Raw genomic sequence first — 22,734 nt, 5'->3', positions numbered from 1 at the left:
CTGTTTAGAAAACTTTACTCTGATGAACTCCAGCTGCCTTGCTCTCCCCAGCCTCTAAGTTCCATCTCCTCCACTCAGGAGGTTCCAGGCTTACATGGGTTCCCCTCTTATGTCTAATACATTGCAAAACATTGGTTCATGTATTTTATTATATCATGTTTCATGCGGAATAAAGTCTCTATTATTCCATTTACCTAGAAACAAAGGTTATATTATTTAATTTTAACATTTTTGCTTGTTCTTTTCCAATTTGTACCGTTAACTTCCGAGTACCTTGCAAACTGAGTGAGGTCCTGTGAGTCTTCAGGGGTCAGATGCAGGCTTTAGTTTCTAAAAAATTAATTTGAATATTTGAAGTGATGGTACTTTGTTTTTTTGTAAATTTAGTCATACATAAGAACTTTCTTCCAAACTATGTAAAGACACAACAAAAGAATACTATTTTAAGTTTGGGTCTGCTCTTCAGATTTACAGTTTTATTTAGCTCATGTCTTTTATCTCTTAGTAAAAATTTAATACATTGCTGTGCTAGTCACGTAGAACATTCCTAGAGTAGGAAGCAGTACACCTCAGGCCATATTCTAGTTACATTGGCAGTGTGAGATACCAAAGTAGTTAACACATTTTAAAATATCTGTATTACTTGACCAGCCACTAACTTTTATAGCTGTTTTAATCAGAAAATTACATAATATGGAAATCTTAACTGTAGACAAATGTTTAGTTCTCTGATGCTGTAAGTGACTAAAATTGAACTGACAGATTAGAAGTTCTCCTTTGAGTCATTTTCAAAATCACTTGTAATTTTTTCACCTTTATCCTTGTCTTAGCCTGCGCTCAAGTATGTGTTGTACGCCCTGGTTGGCTTCGTGGGTTTTGTAACCCATTACGTGCTGCCTCAGGTCAGGAAGCAGCTGCCGTGGCACTGCTTCTCACACCCTCTGCTCAAGACGCTGGAGTATAATCAGTATGAAGTTCGAAGTAAGTGGTTCGTTAACACTTTTCCTTTCAATACCATGGATTTTTTTCTTTTACTTAGTGGACAGGCGGACAGTTAAATAAGTTTCATCAGGTAAAACTTTGGTTTGTGTTTCTCAGCTCTTTGTCAGACCTTTTGCAAGATGCTTTCATTTCATTTGAAGTGTAATTGTCAGTGCCACAGGGTAAATCTTGCTCTTTCCTCCTCTAAATTGTCCATCACAGACCTCTCATTGATTAATCCTTCAGGATACGTCTGTGACTTCTCTTTCCAGCCCCACGTTTACCCTCAGTTCTTCCTTGCCATTTGCAGGCAACTCAATCCCCTGTAAGACTTCCATTTGACATATTTTTAACTCAGAGCATAAAAGGAATAGGTTTCTGTTTTCACCAATGACATTGTGTCCTACCAGAGAGGGTTATAAAAGAGTTGATCAAGAGAAAAGAGGTGGAAAGTACTTGTTATTGCTGTTTTTCATTCAGATAATTTAGGATAAAATGTAAAATGACTAAAAAGAAGTAGAAGACCAGACCATTCGGCAAGCGTTTTACTTGTTATAAATCTTTACTTTTCCGTTATAAGTTATCAGTCTGGTTCATTGGCTCCATAACCTATAATGGCCTCTAATGTACTATACTTCCTCATTTTAGAGAAATAATAAAAGAACATCTGTGTCATCATTTTTATATGCCATTGATTAAATAAGCCAATGTTTAATAAATTAATATGGAGAGTGAATTTCTCAATTGTTTGGCGATAAATTAAACTTCTGTAAAGAAGTGTGAAAGATTTCCATACCAAACTTGACTTTGCAATCTCAAAGCAAATTTCCTGGGCTTTTTAGCAGAATTGCTTAAGTAGTCATGGTACTGTGATCTTGATCACTATTTTGATCCTGGAGAGATAATTAAAGAAACACTAATGTGTAGATTGCAATAAAGTGACATAAAACTAAAAGAATCTGTACTGGTCCATTCTTACTGTAAGGAAAATAACTCATAGTGGTGTAAATATTTTTATGGTTAATTATTAATTGCTTTCATATATAAATGTTAACAAGTACATCTGGTTTGTTTTAAAAAACAGTTTTCATTAAAGTTAATCATTGATCTTATAGTTTATTTTCATCTTGACATTTAGTCTAAATTTTTTTAAATTTTGAGAAAAACGTTTTTCACTTACTAAGAGTGTTTGGCATTAGCAAAGTTGATTTTAACAGGTATAAAAAACATATCCATTAGAAAACTTCTTAGAGGTGGTTGACATTATTTTCAGATAACTGGAGAACCTTATTTTAAATCCTTCAGTGTATCCTGGACACTTTCCCCAATGACATTAAATGGTCAAGTATTGGGAAAATGTCGCAATGAAAATGACACTTAGGAAGTGTATGAATCCAAAACATACCATACTTTCAAAGCTGTTCTGATGTTTATATATTAAAGGTGTGTGTGTAAATGTAAGGATTTTTAAAACAGTTTAATAGATCATTTATTTCTTCTGGATGAAATGGGCAGTTTAATTATCTGAAGTAACCTTTTCTCCAAATGTTATAAGTGTAAATAAGAGAAAGTGAGGGTTAAAAACTGAGGTTTCAAGAAGTAAAGCTTAAAATGAAATTCATGTCATCTAAATTTAACATCCAAGTTGGAAAATTGAATATGGTTCAGAATTGACAAATGATTGGTATACTGGATTTTTTACATTATTTATAGTAGAGCTGAATTTGAGTGGGAAGATTTTCCTTTCTTGTGACATTGCCAGACTGTTTTATGCATTAAAATGCGTTTATACGTGGTCTTTTTAACTTAATATTGCCTTGTTAGATGCAGCTACTGTGATGTGGTTTGAGAAACTTCATGTGTGGCTTCTTTTTGTGGAGAAGAATATCATCTATCCTTTGATTGTTCTCAATGAACTTAGTAGCAGTGCAGAGACAATTGCGAGTCCAAAAAAACTGGATACAGAGTAAGTATGATATTCCTCTTATCTAAGTTTGACTGTTGAGGACTGTCATAGCACTCTCTTAGGTTATTGATCAAATATCAAGTAATCATTGAATGTCTCTTTGGTGCAAAGTACTGTTTGAAAAATTGAGGTGAAATTCAGTCTTTGAGTTCGCTTTTCTGAACATCTGTTTCTTCTCTTGGCATATTACTACTCCCGACATCTTAATTGTCAATCTATATTTTATGAGATGATATTTGTTAATTAAGGTTAATTTTATTATTAGATGGTAAGTTTTGGAGATGATTATTTTTGTGTACTATGTGCATCAGACCATTTAGGTGATCACTTGCCTATACAGTCATCCTGTAGGCCTACTAGGTACATGTTGTTGGGTAAGCATTAATATGATTTTTTTCCAGCATTGTTTCATATTCATTTTTATTGGGCTATAGTTGCTTTACAATGTTTTATTAGTTTCTTGCTGTACAGCAAAATGAATCAGTCAAAAATACACATATATCCCCTCTATTTTAGATTTCCTTCCTATTTAGGTCACAACAGAGCTTTGAGTATCAGAGTTCCTTGTGCTGCATACTATGTCCTTATTAATTTCCTATTTTATACATAGCATATATTTGTCATTATTAATATGCTTTTATGTGCTAAATGCTATTAATGTTAAAGCAAGAGAAATACAGAGAACCTGGAGAACCAAGTGTCAGAATTGCAATATTGTTACTTATTTGTGTGTGTGTGTGTGTGTGTATTTTTTTTGTTATTTACTTTTTATGCTTATTTTTATGCTTTATTTTTATGCTTACTTATATAAAAGATCAGAATCATGACACACATTATTAAAAAGGAATGTTTGAAGTTTAAATTTGATATAATATTCTAAGCTTAGTAAATGAAATGATAATTTTTCTGAAGTTCATAATTATCTATAAAGTTTTCAGTTATTAGTTGATTAACATTCTTTCTTATATTGTAGATTAGGTGCTTTAATGATCACCATTGCTGGTCTGAAGTTGCTGCGATCCTCTTTTAGCAGTCCTACATATCAGTATGTCACAGTCATCTTTACTGTGCTCTTTTTCAAAATCGACTATGAAGCTTTTTCGGAGACCATGCTCTTGGATCTCTTCTTCATGTCTATACTCTTCAACAAGGTAATATCTGAAGAAAACATTGCTGTCTGTGAAAAAGTGTCTGCCTAAGTGGTATGCCATTTAGTGAGGATTATACTTGCATTTCATTTGCTTCATTATCTTTTAAGTAATATCTTTCTTCAGTCAACCAGTTATTTAGGATTAGAATCCCTAAACAGTAGCAGTCAACTGATCCATAAGAAGATACATTTCTTGCTGTAGGTAGGAAGGTAAGATTAAATATTATATGGAAAAATTAAAGGAACTCTATTAGGTATATATTTTTGAATACATGGAGTCTTCCTAAAGGGGGTGTGATTTTGAAGTTTAGAAATAGACATGGTAATAATTGAACTGAACTGTGGGCAGCTGAAGAGATAGAGGGAGGAAGTAACCTGGTGCTGAGTGGAGACTGTAGAGACAGAGGGCAGTGAACCCACGTGGGAACAGTCAGACCCTAGTTTATTTGCAGAATACTATCAAGTTTACAGAATGCTTCCAAGATTTGTTTTCCACCCATAAGATAGGTGCTTTTAGTTCTTCTACAGATGAGATGGTAAAGCCTGCATCTTCTGCCTCCAGGAATCTTATTGCTAAACCACACTGCCTTTCTGAATGACTTCAGTTGTACAGATTATTTGAAATGAAATAGAGTTTAGATTTCATTTTACCACTGACCACATACAAAGGACTTTGACATATATTATCCCATTTGATAGGTAACAGAGAGCTGAAGCATATGAGCAGCTACAAAACACAATGAAAGCCCAGTTTTAGAAAAGTTAGCCTGGTCAGCCACATTTGGGATGAATTGGGGAAGAGAGAACCTAAAGGTATGAAGAACAGCTTAAGAGATTGTGATAGTAATTTAGATTTGATAGAGATCTGGCCTAGCATGGGGACAGTACAAATGAAAACCATTAATTGAACAAGGTTTTAGTAGTAGTCAGTTTCTAAATATTGTACCTATATATCATGCTAAATAGCTTCTAAAATATTGCAGTATTATATTTGCTCAATTACTAATTTGTATACATTTGTATCATTTATTTCCTCCTCTAGTTTACATGTTTAACCAGAGAAAGTTAGTGATGGAATTGTTTAAATAAAAAAAGCATGTGATTCCTCACGAACTTAATATTTAGATTGGAAATTGTATTGAATCTTCTTATACTGGTTGGAAAAAAGTGAAAGTTGCAGTAAAATATAAACTAAATAGTCCTTGAAATAGTCACTACACTTAACTCAAATTAGTTTGAATTTTCTTAATACTTTCGTTTGTGAGGCAGATTATTTTTGAGAGCATAGCACGTTCCAGAACTATTCTAGGTGCTTAGGCTATGTTAGTTAACAAAACAGAAAGCGTAAGGAGTTTGCATTTTATATAGCTCTTCATAGAACTTAACAGTCATATTAAGCAGGTGATATTCAATATTTGAGATACCATTGTAAGATATACCATCAATATTCAAGAAAAATATTACTCTGAATATTTCAAGAAAAAAATTACTCTGAATATGAAAATGGTTTCACCAGCCACTTTCCATGTCATTTTTCTTAGTGAAATTTGAGTACAGTCTGTATTTAGAGATGGAGGAGTGTTCTGAGTCACTGTTTTTAAGCAGTTGTAATGGCTTCTGATAGTCTTCCTGTCATCCCGATCTCATTAGTGCCGAGGATTGTCAGCACAATTTTGAGTCATAGCAAAGAATGCAGGGGTTCATCTGCATTTTCTGATTGGTTGAGATTGTGATTTCTTTTTTAACTTAGAAATTAAACAAGTTCATTTGTAAATCAGCTAAATAATTTAAATTTGAGGTGTTTGGTGCCTGAATCACGGCATTTAGTCAGTCAGAACCTCTTGCTTTTGAGATTCTGTGATCTGTTCTAAGAATGGGGTCTTGTGTTGCCTAGAGTGCAGAGGCAACCTTAGGCAAACACAATAGTTCTGTTTCAGTGTTGAAGACATATTAAACAGCAAAACAGATCCTAATTTAAATAAGATGGAAATGTACATTATGTTTCCATTGGCAGTAACAGTTCTGATTATGAACAGATGCCTAACACACACTAATACAATTCTTAGACAAATAGGCAGTGACAACTGTATTACAACTTATCCCCTTCCTGGCTGCTTTCAGATTCCTTTTGACATTGCCTTTAAAACATGCTCAGTTCCCAAAGCACTAAAATTTGAGGGAAATGTATTAGAATAAAAATATATATTTATTGCTTAAGTTTTACAGACATCTATATTTCCTACCTTTTTTTTTTTGTTTGTTTGTAGTTGTAATATAACCGGTAGAGAGTATAGAATTTAAAAAAAAAAAAAAAACACAAATCCATAAGTCAGTTAACTGTCTTTACTTAAAAACATGTGTAGTGTTTTGGCAGGGTTATTTCTTTTATTTCAATGCTGTTTCCTTGTTAGGAAGAAAATTGTTTTAGAAGTTTTTCAAATTTTCCATTTTAAGTCTGATGATAAGCTTTTTACTGATTGTTTTTTCCTCCCACAGCTTTGGGAACTCCTTTATAAGTTGCAGTTTGTGTACACTTACATTGCCCCGTGGCAGATCACGTGGGGTTCTGCTTTCCATGCTTTCGCTCAGCCTTTTGCAGTGCCCCGTATCCTTCTAGTAAAAATTTTATAAGAAAGGGCAGTCATATCCTTGCTGAGAATGTTGGTTTGTAGGCATAACTTTTCCCAGGCATAGAATATAGGATGCATGCATGCATGCTAAGTCACTTCAGTCATGTCTGACTCTTTGCGACTCTACGGACTGTAGCCCACCATGCTCCTCCGTCCAAGGGATTCTCCAGGCAAGAACCCTGGAGTGGGTTGCCATGCCCTCGTCCAGGGATCTTCCCTACCCAAGGATCAAATCCATGTCTCTTACTTCTCCTGCATTAACAGGCAGGTTCTTTACCACTAGAGCCACCTGGGAAACCCAGAGTATAGGTTACTGTGTGATAAATTATCAGAAACTCATAGTCCTTTGAACCCACACCTGTACCTATTTTGATTGTTTAATTTGTATTAACATCTGTGGTCCACAGATCATCTGAGCATGAGGACAGTATTAAAGTTTTATAATTAAATGATGCTGATTAAAAAATTATGTTAATATATGTGAGTATTAAAGTCTACAAATTTTCAATACATATAAAATGTGCTTAAAAATACATATAAATGAATGAGGGTTCAAAATGTTTTCCATAATTAAACTTTAATGTTCAAAATTTTCTGTTCTCATCTTAAATGTACATTCTAAGTAAGTATAAATGTTAGTGACCATGTAGATGTTGATATGCGCACTTTCTGTATCTTTAAATTTTAGTTTTTATCATCTGGAAGTTTAAAACTGAGCATGGTTTGGGTATATCTACCCGAGTGGTATATGGAATTTTACCAAACACACGTTAGCAAATATTTATTTGGCTCCCTTCACAACATCATGTTGGGCTGTACATTCCTGGCTGTGTCCTTTTACTTCTACCCCTCATACTGCCCAGGGACACTTTCTTCTGTGTTCCTCTGATGAACCTCATTTTTCTTTTTTTTTTTTTTTTTTTTTAATTTTTTATTATTATTATTATTATTATTTTTTTCCAGTGGGTTTTGTCATACATTGATATGAATCAGCCATGGATTTACATGTATTCCCAATCCCGATCCCCCCTCCCACCTCCCTCTCCACCCGATTCCTCTGGGTCTTCCCAGTGCACCAGGCCGGAGCACTTGTCTCGTGCATCCCTCCTGGGCTGGTGATCTGTTTCACCATAGATAGTATACATGCTGTTCTTTTGAAATATCCCACCCTCACATTCTCCCACAAAGTGAACCTCATTTTTCTAACTGCTGTTAACTGAGTGTGTTTATGAGAGGTGTGAATGTGTGCATGTGTGTGTGTGTAATAACCAGATAAATGTTAAGATCCTTAACCAGTTTTCCCATAGATTCAGCCATGTTGTTTGTTCAGGCTGCCGTGTCAGCCTTCTTTTCTACTCCACTGAACCCCTTTTTGGGAAGTGCAATATTCATCACGTCATATGTTCGGCCTGTGAAATTCTGGGAGAGAGACTATAAGTGAGTAAAGACAAATCTTTGAAAGCCAATTTTTATCTTTTTTCTTTCCTAGGAAAAACTATTGACAGCATTATTGTAAATTATTCTTGGTTAATCAGTTTTTTGTATTGAAATGCTTGAAATTTTATGAATACTCTTAAAGTTCTAAAATTGTATAAAATTGGAAGAATTTTCGGTCAATTTTCTCTACCTTTTTTTTTTTTCTCTTAAGATTTTAAAACATAGTCCTAGTTACATATACTCATTTTCTGTTTGCTTTTAATGTTATTTCTTAGAATTGTTTCACATTAATCTTACTCTGAAACTTTATGCTACACAATGTTACTTCGTTATAGTAGTCATAATTAATTATCTCGTAGTTTTCTAAGAAAGGTGTTTTTAGAGCTAAACTTTTTCTAGATTATTTGTAGTTTTTCATGAGGATAGACTTTCAAATGACCATCTTTGTACATAAAGTGTTTTCCCCATTGAAGCTTAGTTCCTTAGATGAGATGTTTAATATGATGCCTAGAAATTATCTTTGTATATAATCTTTCCAAATTTTTTTCTTGTTTTTTTTTTTAATATAAGAAAATATCTAAAGGAGAAATACTGAATCATGGAGCTTAAACTTTATAAAGACTTATGATATATATTAATGTATTGATTCAGAAAGTGCTTGTACAAATTTATAACTCAGCTGGCCAGCTCCATGACTGCATTTCTCTCCACACTGCCACACATCGGCGCATACAATAGGTGAAAATGGTAATCTCAACTTTTGAACAATGAACTAGTTTATGGATATGAAACTTCTCTGGTCTTCTGCCTAAAACCATACATAGTGTTTCCCTTTTTGGTGAATTTCAGTGTTTGTTTATGTCTTTGTTTTCTTTTGGGCCAACTTAAATTTAGTTCAGAATAACTTCTATGGCATCTATGGCAGCAGTTCTTAAACTTTTTTGATCTCAGAACCCCTTCACATAAAATCTTAAAATTATTGAAGTCTCCAAAGAGTTCTTGTTGCAGATATATCATCTATTACACCCTGGTGGCTCAGTGGTAAAGAACCTACCTGCCAGTGCAGGAGACATAAGAGGCGCGGATTCGATCCCTGGGTCAGGAAGATCCCCTAGAGGAGGGCATGGCAGTCCACTCCAGTATTCTTGCCTGGAGAATCTCATGGACAGAGGAGCCTGGCAGGCTACAGTCCATGGGGTCGCAAAGAGTCGGACATGATTGAAGCAACTTAGCACACACACACGTGCACAAATATTGTACAGCGTGCCGCGTGTGCTGCGCTTAGTCACTCAGTCATGTCCGACTCTTTGCGACCCTTTAGTCTGTGGCCAGTCAGTCTCCTCTGTCCATGCAATTTTTCAAGCAAGAATACTGCAGTGGATTGCCATTTCCTTCTGGGGATCTTCTTGACCCAGGGATCAAACCCATGTCTCCTGTGTCTCCTGCGTTGCAGTCTAAGTCTTTACCCACTGAGCCATCAGGGAAGCCCAGTATAAATCAAAACTCAGAATTTTAAATGTTTATTAATATAAAGATAACAATAAACTCATTACATGTTAATATAAATGACATTTTTCTAATGAAAAATAATTATTTCCCATTCCACACTAAAAAAATCAGAATGTCATTGCTTTCTTAATTTTGTAAATCTGTTTAATGTCTAGCTTAATAAGAGACAGCTAGGTTCTCTTACCTGCTTCTGCATTCCGTCTCTTGTTGCAGTATGTTGTTCTGGTTCAAGTATATAGAGTAAATCTGGCCCCGTACAGACATATAGTTTGAAAAGAAAGAAGTATTTTAATATCCTTTTTAGACAATTGTGGGTATTCTTCTTTGATCCTTCTACAAATGGTAATTTCCTAATGATCTAAAACTGTATCGGTGAATTTTGGGAACTGTACTACATCAAAATTCACTGATACGTCTTATAGTGTGAATGTATCTTTTATCCATGCATATGCTTATAACATCTTTATTTATCATTTGGAAAATACTAGTTCAGTAAGTAATGTATTTCTTCCGGATTTTTACCTATTTCATTATACTATATATACATATATATATATTCATATCACCACCAATCTCAAAAGTACTGAAGTATTGGGAAGCTATCAAGCACATGGTGGTAAATGAAAGTTTTCTAAAATTTTAATATTTACTTGAAATCTTGAGTTTTTATTATTGGCAACAGGTATAATTAGCAGTTATTTTCCTTGAAATGTCAGACTCACTTTCTTCACTTGAGAAATGTCTGTCAGATACTCAAGTCTGAATAGTCATAGTTTATTCAAGTGAAAATGGTGATCCATGGGGGAAAAAAGCGAGTGCAGTCTGCAAGTCACGTAGCTGCTCAAGTGCTTTCCGCCTAGTGTCATCCTACTTCAGAATGAAGCAGAAATGCTTTATGTGTATTTTGTCACACACAATATTAAAAAGACCTGTACTGACGGACTGCAATTTAATAAAACTAATATTTTTGTTGCTTCATTAAGGACATTTTTAAGGGAAGCTGAATTTTTGTTTTATCTTGTGCATGGGTAGCAGTGACAAACAGTACAGTTTGGTGCCACTGCCTTGATTCGTGTTAAAGCATCAGCAGTCTTACCCACCATTGTTTGTGCCCATCAGTGCAGTTGTCAACACAGTGGGAATAAAAACAGAGCGAATACCAGTTCAGTACTGTTAAGAAAATGGTCTTGATTTGGAAAACTCCCTCAAAAGATCTTGAGTCTCATGCACCAGGTTCTGTGGACCACATTTTGGAAACCACTGTTTTCATGACATTGTCCCACGGACATTAATAATCTTCCCTTTACAAGGAATGTTTCATGCACTGAGTATTTTTATGAACTGTGTACAGTATGCATTTTTTCAACCTAATCAAAAAATTTTACAGTAAACTCATTACTGTATTTCTATACGCTCTTCAGCTAAGAAAAAATTTGTGTTTATGTATGATAGAGGTAGAAGATTTAGGGTAAATCCTTACCCTAAAATTGTTCTTTTGGAGAACTTTATCAATATGTTACTAAACAGATTTTTCTCAGACATTTTCATAAAATGGTAATATTTATTGCATCTGTATTATATAGTTTTTTCACTTTTAATTATTAGGCTTCTTTAATATAAAAAAAACATACTAAAGATGTTTTGTTTTGCCCTTTTCAGCACAAAACGAGTGGATCATTCAAATACCAGATTAGCTTCCCAGCTCGATAGAAATCCAGGTAATAGCCCTATTTTTGAGTAAAGAAGCAAGTCTAAGGTATTTGTTATATTTGTACTTCACTGCCAACTTACTAGGAATCCTCTGTGGCATCCAGAGGTCATTTTTTAATAACTAAGCATCCTTTGCGTTGTTTTACTTGAGCAAAATACATGTGAAAAAGAGTATCTAAAATTTATATACTCATCTTTTATAAAATGCATTTTAAGAATGCTGATAAGCATAAATACTGCCATTCAAAGGTTGTTCTTACAAAGGTTAAAAAAGTAGAGCAGTGAAAGTAAAACTGCTGAGGTGTATTGAAGAGTATGCAGTCTGAACTTTACTTATTAACATGTTTGCTTCTCTGCCTCCCCAGATGTTTAGAGAAATGTTAATATAATTTCATTTAGCTTATTGTATACAGAGAGGTACTCTATAGGAGCCAAATAGCCACTTAAGGTAAGGCTTCATTGGGTGAGATTTTGGTGGTCTCATTACATGACTGAGCGACTGAACAGACAGATAGATCATTACCATTATCTAAACTTTGGGCCTATGGGTCTACCTGTTACCTATAATCTGGCACAGAAAGAGTGAATCTCATTGTCCCAGCCATGAAGGATTAATGTATCAACCGGAATATCAGTGTATTAACCTACTAAAAGAAATACGGCTCCCCATAGACTGGAATATTTGTTTTCATTGACTCACAGATTACTCAAGTGCTCTGTTTGAGAAACTAAATTATAGTAATCATATTGATTCATAATTATAAAACTGGATTAAGGAAGACTACTTATTTGATATTAATGACTGTGTTTATCATGTTCTGGTGGATAAAACAGCTGTCTCAACTCTGATATGTCCTTGTAAGGGTCCTGGAATGATGTTGCCTTCCTGCGTATCACAAAGACCCATGTCCTGATGTAACATGCACACTTTCATAATGAGCAGACAGAGCATCAGACACAACTGTTTTATTGAAGCTTGAGCCCAGGCTTTCCTTTTTATTTTGTTATTTAGTTAAGCTGAGTTTAAAATAAACATTTAGCTTAGTATATTTTGCCATTCTTTAGTTCTATACTTTGGGCACCCATTTACAGATTATTGCTTTGGATGCACTATTTTTGCAGACAGTCATCTCATTTATTGAGTGATGTTTTATTGTAATTTTTTTTTTTCTTAAAGGATGACTCTAAAGAATTTTTCTGGTTCCTTATTGCTGTTACTGTATATATGTTTTATTTCTGTTAAAGTAATATTAGACATCTCAATATACAGTTGTTTTTTGTTTTGTTTTTAGATGACCAACTTCTCTCTGTTTTTGACTGTGTTGTTTGTCCAGATCTCATATTACTTAACTTTCTTCCTTTATCAGTGTTGGGCTTCCGTGATAGCTCAGTTGGCTAAGAATTCGCCTGCATTGCAGGAGACCTGGGTTCCATTCCTGGGTTGGGAAGATCCCCTGGAGAAGGTATAGGCTACCCACTCCAGTATTCATGGGCTTCCCTTGTGGCTCAGCTGGTAAAGAATCTGCCTGCAGTGCCAGAGACCTGGGTTTGAAAGATCCCCTGGAGAAGGGAAAGGCTACCCACTCCAGTACTCTGGCCTAGAGAATTCCACGGACTGTATAGTCCATGGGTTGCAAAGAGTTGGACACGATTGAGAAACTTTCACTTTATCAATGTGTCTTTTTGTTGTGGTTTTAAATTGCTTTTATCTTTTTCATTTCTCTTGCATGGTTTTCATTATAAGGCATAGTTAATTGAGCAGTGATAGAAAAGATTGTGGTGTGCTGAAGAGACAGAAATGACCTTAGATCTTATCTAAGATCTTATCTAATCCAATTCTTACATTTTATGGATGGGAACCATAGATTTAGAGAGGTTATATGACTTCTAACTCTGAGAAATTTTCCCATTGTCCTTTGTTTCATTTTTATGTAGAAAGTCTAAGGATATCTAAATATTGTCCTCCTTGTTAAAGAAATATAGATATAACCCTAACTGGAAATTAGTTTTAATACTTTTAACAATCTTATTTGTAGATATAAAGGGGGCTTAAAATAATTTAACATTTTTTAATCCCTTCTTATAGGATCAGATGACAACAATCTGAATTCCATCTTTTATGAGCATTTAACCCGATCCCTGCAACACAGTCTATGTGGTGATTTGCTCCTAGGACGGTGGGGAAACTATAGTACTGGGGACTGTTTCATTCTTGCCTCTGACTACCTCAATGCCTTAGTTCACCTGATAGAGATTGGAAATGGACTGGTGACCTTCCAGCTGCGGGGACTTGAATTCAGAGGTAAGATGTTACCTTTAATTTCTATAATGTACTCCTGTGACATCTAAGTTTTATGTATTTACATCTCAAATAGAAACTTATAAAATAAGATTCTTAGTCTTTGGAATTGTGGAAGGAGAAAAGCTATTAAAGAGTAATTACTAGTTTTTTTCCAAATTTCACGGAGAAGAACAATTTTTTGCAGTATGCTCAGTATGTAAAGGTAGTATCTATAGTATATAATACACTTGTTTTCCTGGTGGTAGTGAATTTCTGTTCTGTGCTTGCCCTCTTGCTTGTCTCTTTGTGACTAGCTGCATATGTTCATTAGAGGCAGAGGTTAGCTGAGTTACTTTCATGTGGTTGCCATGCCGTTGTCTGCAACAGTTTGTTTTTTTTTAAATTAAGATGAAATTCACATAACATCGATTTTCAAGTGAACAAATCAGTGGCATTTAAGTACATTCGTGATATTGCACAACCACCACCTCTGTCTAGTTCCAAAGCATTTTCATCATCCCCAAATAAAACTTCGCATCCATTAAGCAGTTATTCTGTTTTCCCCTGCCAGCCCTCAACAATTTTATATACTGACGAATGAAGCTATTTTTACACAAAAAATCGTGCATTCAGAAACATATCAGCTTGATCTTAGCAACTGCTATAAAGTGAATGTCGTGTAAGCAGAAATGGAAACTTGTTTCATAGGAATTGAAGGAGTCCTATTAGTGCACATGTTTCCAACCCAGGGAACATTTGGACTGGAAAGTTCTTAGAGAAAGCATTCAAGCAGTGTTTTGATCTATTCTAAGTACCATAGGTGTTTTTAACTTGAAACAGGAAGTAAAGCATTTGTCAAAGCATTTGTCTAAATAGAGGATCAAATCAGACCTGTACCCTATAGCTTTATTTTTGCCATAGTGTTGAATCAGAAAGTTTGCACCTTTTTCATGTAATATCTTTGTTAATGAAGCAAGTGCTTTTCTAAAGTTATTCCATTCATCAGAAATAAGATTTTACTTGTGTAACTCTCAGGGTAGTAAATGTTAATGTTTGCCATTTATTTGTTATTTATTTGTAATCCCTTCTCTCTCTCTTTTTCAAAATGTCCTATTGTCTTATGCTTTGTTCCTGACTGTCCATCAGAATCTCAGGACGTTAATTCCGTCTCTTCTAGGATCTTAACCCACTGCTGTTCAAATTGAATGTAATTGGTCTCATCCAAAAGTTGGCACCCCCTCATCACTACAGATACCACTGCTGTAACTTCACTTTCTTGTTAAATTGATGGCACCTGAAGATTTCACCTTTGCTTTTTTAACTTTTTCTGTAACATATTTTGTGGGGAGGCTATTTTATCCAGCATTTCTGTGTGTGAATTGGAAAGGAGTCCTTCTTACTGCTCATTCCATCAGATTGGTCAGAAATGCTCCAAATAAAAAATCAATCCAAATTTTCACTCTCCCACCCTTACTGTCCGGTACCAAATAGATTAAATAAAATTTTGGATAAATCTTTCCCATCCAAACTCTCATTAAAAACAACTCAAATCAGTTTGGGAATGCAGTACTTATTACTTTCTGAAAGTGAAAAGTGTTAGTTGTTCAGTCATGTCCAACTCTTTGCAACCCCATGCCAGGCCTCCTCTTACCATCGAATTCTCCAGGCCAAAATACTGGAGTGGGTATTCTTCAGGGGATCTTCCTGACCTAGGGATCAAACCCAGATCTCCCGCATGACAGGCAGATTCTTTACCATCTGAGCCACCAGGGAAGCCGCATGTTACTCTCTGAACTCATGTTGAGTTTCAGTAGCAAGGGGCCCCTGTAATTCTTCACTCAGCCATGGTGATTCTTTTTCTTAAGGCAAATTGAGTTATGTCCTTTCCATGGTTAAAATTTTCAGTGGTTTTTTTTTTATTGCGTTTAAAGTAGAATTCAAACTCCATAACATGTCCTACAGCAGCTGCAAGATCTGTCCTCTGCCAGTTTCTCCAGCTTACTTTATTAGCACCCTTATCCACTCTAGCCACACTGGCCTTCCTTCAGCGTCCTCAGTTCAGTTCAGTTCAGTCGCTCAGTTGTGTCCGACTCTTTGCAACCCCATGAATCGCAGCACGCCAGGCCTCCCTGTCCATCACCAACTCCCAGAGTTTACTCAGACTCATGTCCATTGAGTCGGTGATGCCATCCAGCCATTTCTTCCTCTGTCATCCCCTTCTCCTCCTGCCCCCAGTCGCTCCCAGCATCAGGGTCATTTCCAATGAGTCAACTCTTCGCATCAGGTGGCCAAAGTATTGGAGTTTCAGTCAGTCCCAGTATCAGTCCCTCCAATGAACACCCAGGACTGATCTCCTTTAGGATGGACTGGTTGGATCTCCTTGCAGTCCAAGGGACTCTCAAGAGTCTTCTCCAACTCCACAGTTCAAAAGCATCAATTCTTTGGTGCTCAGCCTTCTTTATGGACCAACTCTCACATCCATACATGACCACTGGAAAAACCATAGCCTTGACTAGACGTACCTTTGTTGACAAAGTAATGTCTCTGCTTTTTAATATGCTGTCTAGGTTGGTCATAATTCTCCTTCCAAGGAGGAAGTGTGTTTTAATTTCATGGCTGCAATCACCATCTGCAGCGATTTTGAAGCCCAAAAAAATAAAGTCAGCCACTGTTTCCATTGTTTCCCCACCATCTATTTCCCATGAAGTGATGGGACTGGATGCCATGATCTTAGTTTTCTAAATGTCGAGCCTTAAGCCAACTTCACTCTCCTCTTTCACTTTCATTAAGAGGCTGTTTAGTTCCTCTTCACTCTGCCGTAAGGGTGGTGTCATCTGCATATCTGAGGTTGTTGATATTTATCCCGGCAATCTTGATTCCAGCTTGTGCTTCAGTGTCCTAGCTATGCTGAGTTCTTTACTAAGACCTTCTTATCACTCTCCTTTTGCCCAGAAAGTACCAGCCATCTCCTCTCCTCCCACCAGTCTTCCACCTCTAGTTCCTTAATTATCTTTAATAGTTAGAATAACTGTTAGAATTCTAATTTTATATTTGTTTGTGTTTGTTTTTCTTCTGTAACCCAGGGGTTGGCAGACTTTTTCTGGAAAGAGCCAAGATAGTTAATAGTGTAGGCGTTTGTAGCCATGCACATTCTTTGTTGCATGTTCTTTGATTTTTCTGTTAAACAACCTTTTAAAAATACCAAAACCACTGTTAGCTTGAATTTGGCCCAGGGCTGTATTTTGTAAACCTTTGCTGTAGATTATAAACTCCTCAAGGACAGGAATCCTGTCTGTTTCATTTATCATTGTATATCCAGCACCTCTCACAGCAGATAGCATAAGATGCAGAATTACTGCCTTTCGTAGAATGATTAAATAATCTAAACAATGACTTTTTCTCCTTTCTCTTCATTCCAGAACTTTGATGAGGAATTATTATATTCTTGCTCAAATGCTGTTGTGATCTTTGGTTATTTTCTTACCTTCACAGTGTTAGTCCCTGTTCCATCTATATACTTCCTAACCCTCAAAATATTAATTAAGAGTGTTGTCAGTCTTTTGCCAGGCAGATATTTGGATCTGCTGATCCTTTTGATGTGTTTTCTGATTTATATTCCATTAAGCCAATTTAATTCCCTTGATGTTATTGTCTGTCTTAGTGAATAGTAAATTTTAAGTGACATTTAACTAAACGTTCTCAATCATTTGTTTATAGGCCTTCATATTTTTCATTTCCATTTTTATTTTACTGACATCCTCAAGATTCTTTTCCATATAAATTTTATGTCTAATATATCAGTCATGTTTTTTGTCTATCAAAGTTTTCTGGGACTTCCCTGATGGTCCAGTGGTTAAGAATCCACCTAACAATGCAGGGGATGCAGGTTGGATTCTTGGCCAGAGAACTGAGATCCTACATGCCGAGGGGCAGCCTAGCCTACCACCTGCCACAACTGGAGAAACCACGTGCTGCAGTGAAAGATCCTGCATATAGCAGCTAAGAATTGACACAGTCAATAAATAAATATTAAAAAACATTTTTTTCTGGTTATAGCTTCTGCCAAGTTTGTAAATGTTACTTCTGTTTTTAAATGTTACTTCCACCAAGTACGGTTTTCCAGGTCAGACTTGAAAGGTCAAAAATGTTTATGCTGATTGGATTCCTTTCAGTTTTGACTCAAATTTATTTTAACATGACTGGTTTTCATGTTAGTTTTTTGTTTTTTTTTTTACCAGTTATATTCACTATGAAGTGACTGAAAGATCTAGCTAGTCCAGGAAACAATCAGTAATAGTTCCTTTAGAATTTCAAGTTTCAATTCTTCTGCAGTTATTAATATTCTTATGCTTATTGTTGACTTCATTTTCAAGCAAAATGTATGACTAGGGCATGTCAGGGTAGAAAATGTTCTTGAGGTTTGTAAGAGTAAAAACACCCCACAATTAATTTAATTATTCTATTTATTCTGCTACTATGAACATGGACCTCATTCTGTCTCTCCTGAGAAAATGTCAAAACCTGTAAATTCACTCCTGCCCCATCTCTCTTCTGTGTACTACTAACAGAGTCATCTGCACAAAATATAGCTCTTTATGTTATTTCCTTTACTTGAAAACCTTTAACTGACTATTTAGAAAGATGACATAAAATGAAGTAATAACATATAAAATGTAAGGAATAGACCCTACTTCATGCCACAGTTTTGAAAACCCAGCCTCAGGAAGTTTCTTCTAGAAATTGAATAATTCTTCTGCCCTCTCTAGTCTCATATAGATAAGGAAGGAAAATTTCTTAAGGCTCTTTTTATACAAAACCAATGTAATACTGATTACATTGAAATATGACTGAGCTGGCTTAAAAAGTAATTGTAACTATAGTTTGATGACTATAGAATCAAAAATCCTCAGAGCCCAGAGTAGAAACCAGTAGTATCCTAATTTTTGGGTATCTCTCACCAGTTCAGCCATTTTTCATTTTTTAAATTAAGTATTAAAAGCAAATTGATTAAATTTCATTTTCATTATTGGTTTAAAAAATACTTTATAAGATTACATACATCCTTATTCTTTAAAAAACGTATATGTGTGTCTATAGTCATGTGTAATGATAAGCCACAGCATGCATTTCTGTTTGTGTCAGTGTCAGCTTCAAGATAGTTTTTCTTGTCACCACTGTGTAGCACTGTTTTGGAAGTGCTCGTTAACATAATTAAACAAGAAATGAAATAGTAAAATTGTCAAAGGCTCTGGGAGTGCTAAACAGTATGGCTCATTAGCTTGGCCAAGCTTACCTCTTAAGTCTTATCATTCATCATACACCACCACCACCATCACCAAGTGGGGCTAAGTGTCATGACATCTTTTTCTCTCAGAGTAGTTTTTGAAATATGCATGTTGTATATGTTCTGTTTAAAATAAAAAATTTATTATAACATCCCACTTATTTTTGTTATAATGTAACTTTAATATATCTTGGAGAAGGAAATGGCAACCCACTCCAGTAGGTTGCCATTTCCTTCTTGCCTGGAAAATCCCATGGACGGAGCAACCTGGTAGGCTACAGTTCATGGGGTCCCAAAGAGTCGGACACAACTGAGCGACTTCACTCACTTCTCAACTTTAATATATAGCTTTAAAATTAGCTATAATCACTCTCTAGTCCTTGTATAATGTAAGGAATTTACAGGTTAAATGAAAGCAAGATCACAGAACAAAATAAAAATTAACATTAATGTGATGGATGATCTTGTGTTGGCATAGATAGCTGTGGCTCTAATTCTTTATTTAATCTGACTTTCTGTTTTTATTTCACAAATTCTCAGACCCGATTGTGCTGGTACACATTCTGATTCTGCAGAAGATGAATGCATACTATGTCTCTCTTCAGGAGTGTCCTGCAGTTTGTTAATGGACAGTCTAAATCAGATCCAACACATATTCTCAATTGCTATAAACTAAATGTGTTTTTATTTCAAAGTTTCTCATATCTTTGAAGCATTCTTTTTTCCACTTCATGTTTTACCTGTTTGCTCTAAGAACTTTCTCTCTTTCTCTGTCTCTCTAAGGTACTTACTGTCAACAACGGGAAGTGGAGGCCATTACCGAAGGTGTTGAGGAAGATGAAGGATTTTGCTGTTGTGAACCTGGCCATATTCCTCATGTGCTTTCATTTAATGCTGCATTTGGCCAGCGCTGGCTAGCTTGGGAAGTGATAGTCACCAAGTACATTCTGGAGGGTTATAGCATCACTGACAATAGTGCTGCTTCTATGCTTCAAGTCTTTGATCTTCGGAAAGTACTCACCACTTACTATGTCAAGGTAAGGGTACGTACCTCTTTAGAGCTTCTGGTGTCAGAGGCTCTTCTTTTAAAAAAAAAAAAAAATATATATATATATATATATTTATTGTTGTTTTAACTTGTGCTTTGCTTTTTCATAGCGATAGAAATTTTCTAGTATCCAATACAGTTAGTAAATTATACCTATGAAGATCTTGCCATTTCTTTCTTTAGTGGAACTTACTACATTTGTTCATTAATATTATTAATACTGTTATCTGTAGCACATCTCTTTTAGGCACTGTATTAAAGAATACATGCACACATGCTTGCATGTATACATACGCCTATGTATATCTTAGCTAATTCTCTAAAGGAATATTACATTCCTGTTCTACAAGTAAACAAGGATCAAAAGTTAACTTGGTCACAATCCTCTAACTAGCAAGTGAAATCAGGGATTTAAAACCCAGGTTTGACTGACTCCTTAACCCTTGCTGTTAACCACTGCTTTCAGAAATCTGAATGAAAGTATTGTATGATTTGAGAGGTCCCCCGAAACACCATCACATTTGACACCAACTGCAATTTCAGGGTCTCCGAGACCATAGTGAGGTTCATTAATTTGCCAGAAGGACCCTCAGAACTCAGCAAAGCCATCATCCTCTTGGTTAGAACGTATTACACTGGAAGGATACAGAGTAAAATCTGCCCAGGAAAGAAGCACATAGGGCAAAGTCTAGAGACCCTAAGGCGTGAATGTGCAGTTGTCCTCTCCCAGTGGACTTTGCAGACAGTGTGTTCATTCCTCCCCGAAACACCTGCAGCAATACCTTCAGAGTGTTGCCAGCCAAGGATGCTCGCCTGAGCCTCGGTGTGCAGAGTTTTTATCGACACACACCATTTAGACTTGCTCGACCATCCACGTGACCAGTCTTAACTCTCCAGATCCTCTAGAGTTCATGGTTCTAAGCCTCCAGGTAAATAAAGACTCTCTTATCAGGCAGGACATTGCAAGGGATTAGAGTTGAACTCCCAGAACCCAAGTGCAAGGCCAAACCTCTCTTTGAGCGAGGTTAGTTTTTTACTGCTGGAGAAGGAAATGGCACCCCATTCCAGTGTTCTTGCCTGGAGAATTCCAGGGGCAGTGGAGCCTGGTGGGCTGCCATCTGTGGGGTCACACAGAGTCGGACACGACTGAAGCGACTTAGCAGCAGCAGTAGCAGTTTTTTGCTGCACAGGTATTCTGTTTTTTGCTAGAGATTTTGCAGATGCACATGGTTATTGCTAGAGGTTTATAGGCAGAGCCAGCATTTTCAAGAGGAAAACATGCTAAATCTTCATGATTCATGTGTTATTACTTCTGTGTACCACCTTATTTGTGTTGATTGGGTTGAAGCCTGAGTCTTCTGTTTAATTAACATTTGGTTAAACCCAACCTCAGGAAGCTAAAGAGATTGACTTTACAACATTTTTTTATTAATAACGTGTATGTGTGTGTGGCATTTCCTATCTCTAAGTATGTGTTTCTGTTGCTTTATTTATTGGTTATACTTTTATAACTTGACATAGGATCACAAGATAGCTTAATAGTTCTGTGAGAAATTTTTCAAAATAAATGCACTACAATAAAGGTTTTTCACCTCTCTTATATTTTTGTCCTACCTCCTTTCGAAGACAATGGGCTGCTTTTCTGGGCGCCTGATGACCTCAGCTAGCGATCAGAAGTTGTTTTTGTTTTTGTTTTCCCCCCTTTATTTATTTATTTATTTTTTCAGTGGGTTTTGTCATACATTGATATGAATCAGCCATAGATTTACACGTATTCCCCATCCCGATCCCCCCTCCCACCTCCCTCTCCACCCGATTCCTCTGGGTCTTCCCAGTGCACCAGGCCCGAGCACTTGTCTCATGCATCCCACCTGGGCTGGTGATCTGTTTCACCATAGATAATATACATGCTGTTCGTGAAGTTTGCTCTGCGTTCAGTTATTCTTTTGATGAATTTGTAGGAGAGAAAGTGGTCTCCCCGTCCTACTCCTCTGCCATCTTGGCTCCTCCCCCCCGGTTTTTCACCTCTCTTAAAAGATCATAAGTTGAGTAGATTGGAATTGTTTTTAGACTATTTTTAAGTTAGTAAACTAATGTCACTTTGATTCATATTATCAGTATAAGCAATTAATTTAATGAGATATTGGTGTTAATTCAGACTGTGATTTAGCCTGAGGTTTTTTTTTAATCTTTTTTTCTCATTAGGGTATCATTTATTATGTTACAACCTCTTCTAAACTAGAGGAATGGCTAGCTAATGAGACAATGCAGGAAGGACTGCGTCTGTGTGCAGATCGAAACTATGTAGATGTGGATCCAACATTTAATCCAAACATTGATGAAGACTATGACCATCGACTGGCAGGCATATCCAGGGAGAGTTTCTGTGTGATTTACCTCAGCTGGATAGAGTACTGCTCTTCCCGAAGAGCAAAGGTGGGTGATTTACTTCAGCTGGATAGAGTACTGGTCTTCCTGAAGAGCGAAGGTGGGTGTTTTACCTCAGCTGGATAGAGTACTGGTCTTCCTGAAGAGCAAAGCTGGGTGATTTACTTCAGCTGGATAGAGTACTGGTCTTCCTGAAGAGCAAAGGTGGGTGATTTACTTCAGCTGGATAGAGTACTGGTCTTCCTGAAGAGCAAAGGTGGATGTTTTACCTCAGTTGCATAGAGTATAGCTCTTCCCAAAGAGCAGAGGTAGGGGTTTCTTTGTTTCATTTATAACTCTCTGAGTCTGTT

At 36.1% G+C, this 22,734-nt stretch overlaps 1 protein-coding gene across 6 annotated transcripts in view; it reads left to right on the top strand.

Annotated features, from left to right (window-relative positions):
* PCNX1 (pecanex 1) overlaps positions 1-22,734 on the top strand; it is a 177,889-nt gene that overhangs the window by 121,250 nt on the left and 33,905 nt on the right. For all 6 annotated transcript variants that reach the window (XR_009695070.1, XM_061156770.1, XM_061156771.1 and 3 more), the window contains 9 exons: positions 831-981; positions 2,806-2,947; positions 3,921-4,098; positions 6,594-6,702; positions 8,035-8,164; positions 11,333-11,391; positions 13,470-13,685; positions 19,732-19,985; positions 22,202-22,432. Coding sequence is in view for 5 of the 6 variants with exons in the window: in XM_061156770.1 (XP_061012753.1) it covers positions 831-981; positions 2,806-2,947; positions 3,921-4,098; positions 6,594-6,702; positions 8,035-8,164; positions 11,333-11,391; positions 13,470-13,685; positions 19,732-19,985; positions 22,202-22,432 (1,470 nt within the window). In the remaining variant the exon portion in view is untranslated. The remainder of the gene's footprint in view (positions 1-830; positions 982-2,805; positions 2,948-3,920; positions 4,099-6,593; positions 6,703-8,034; positions 8,165-11,332; positions 11,392-13,469; positions 13,686-19,731; positions 19,986-22,201; positions 22,433-22,734) is intronic.

This window comes from Dama dama, chromosome 12 (genome assembly GCF_033118175.1).
Source record: "Dama dama isolate Ldn47 chromosome 12, ASM3311817v1, whole genome shotgun sequence".
Taxonomy (NCBI): Eukaryota; Metazoa; Chordata; class Mammalia; order Artiodactyla; family Cervidae; genus Dama; species Dama dama.
The sequence above is the reverse complement of the archived record's forward strand: the minus strand, read 5'-3'. Positions and strand labels throughout refer to the sequence as shown.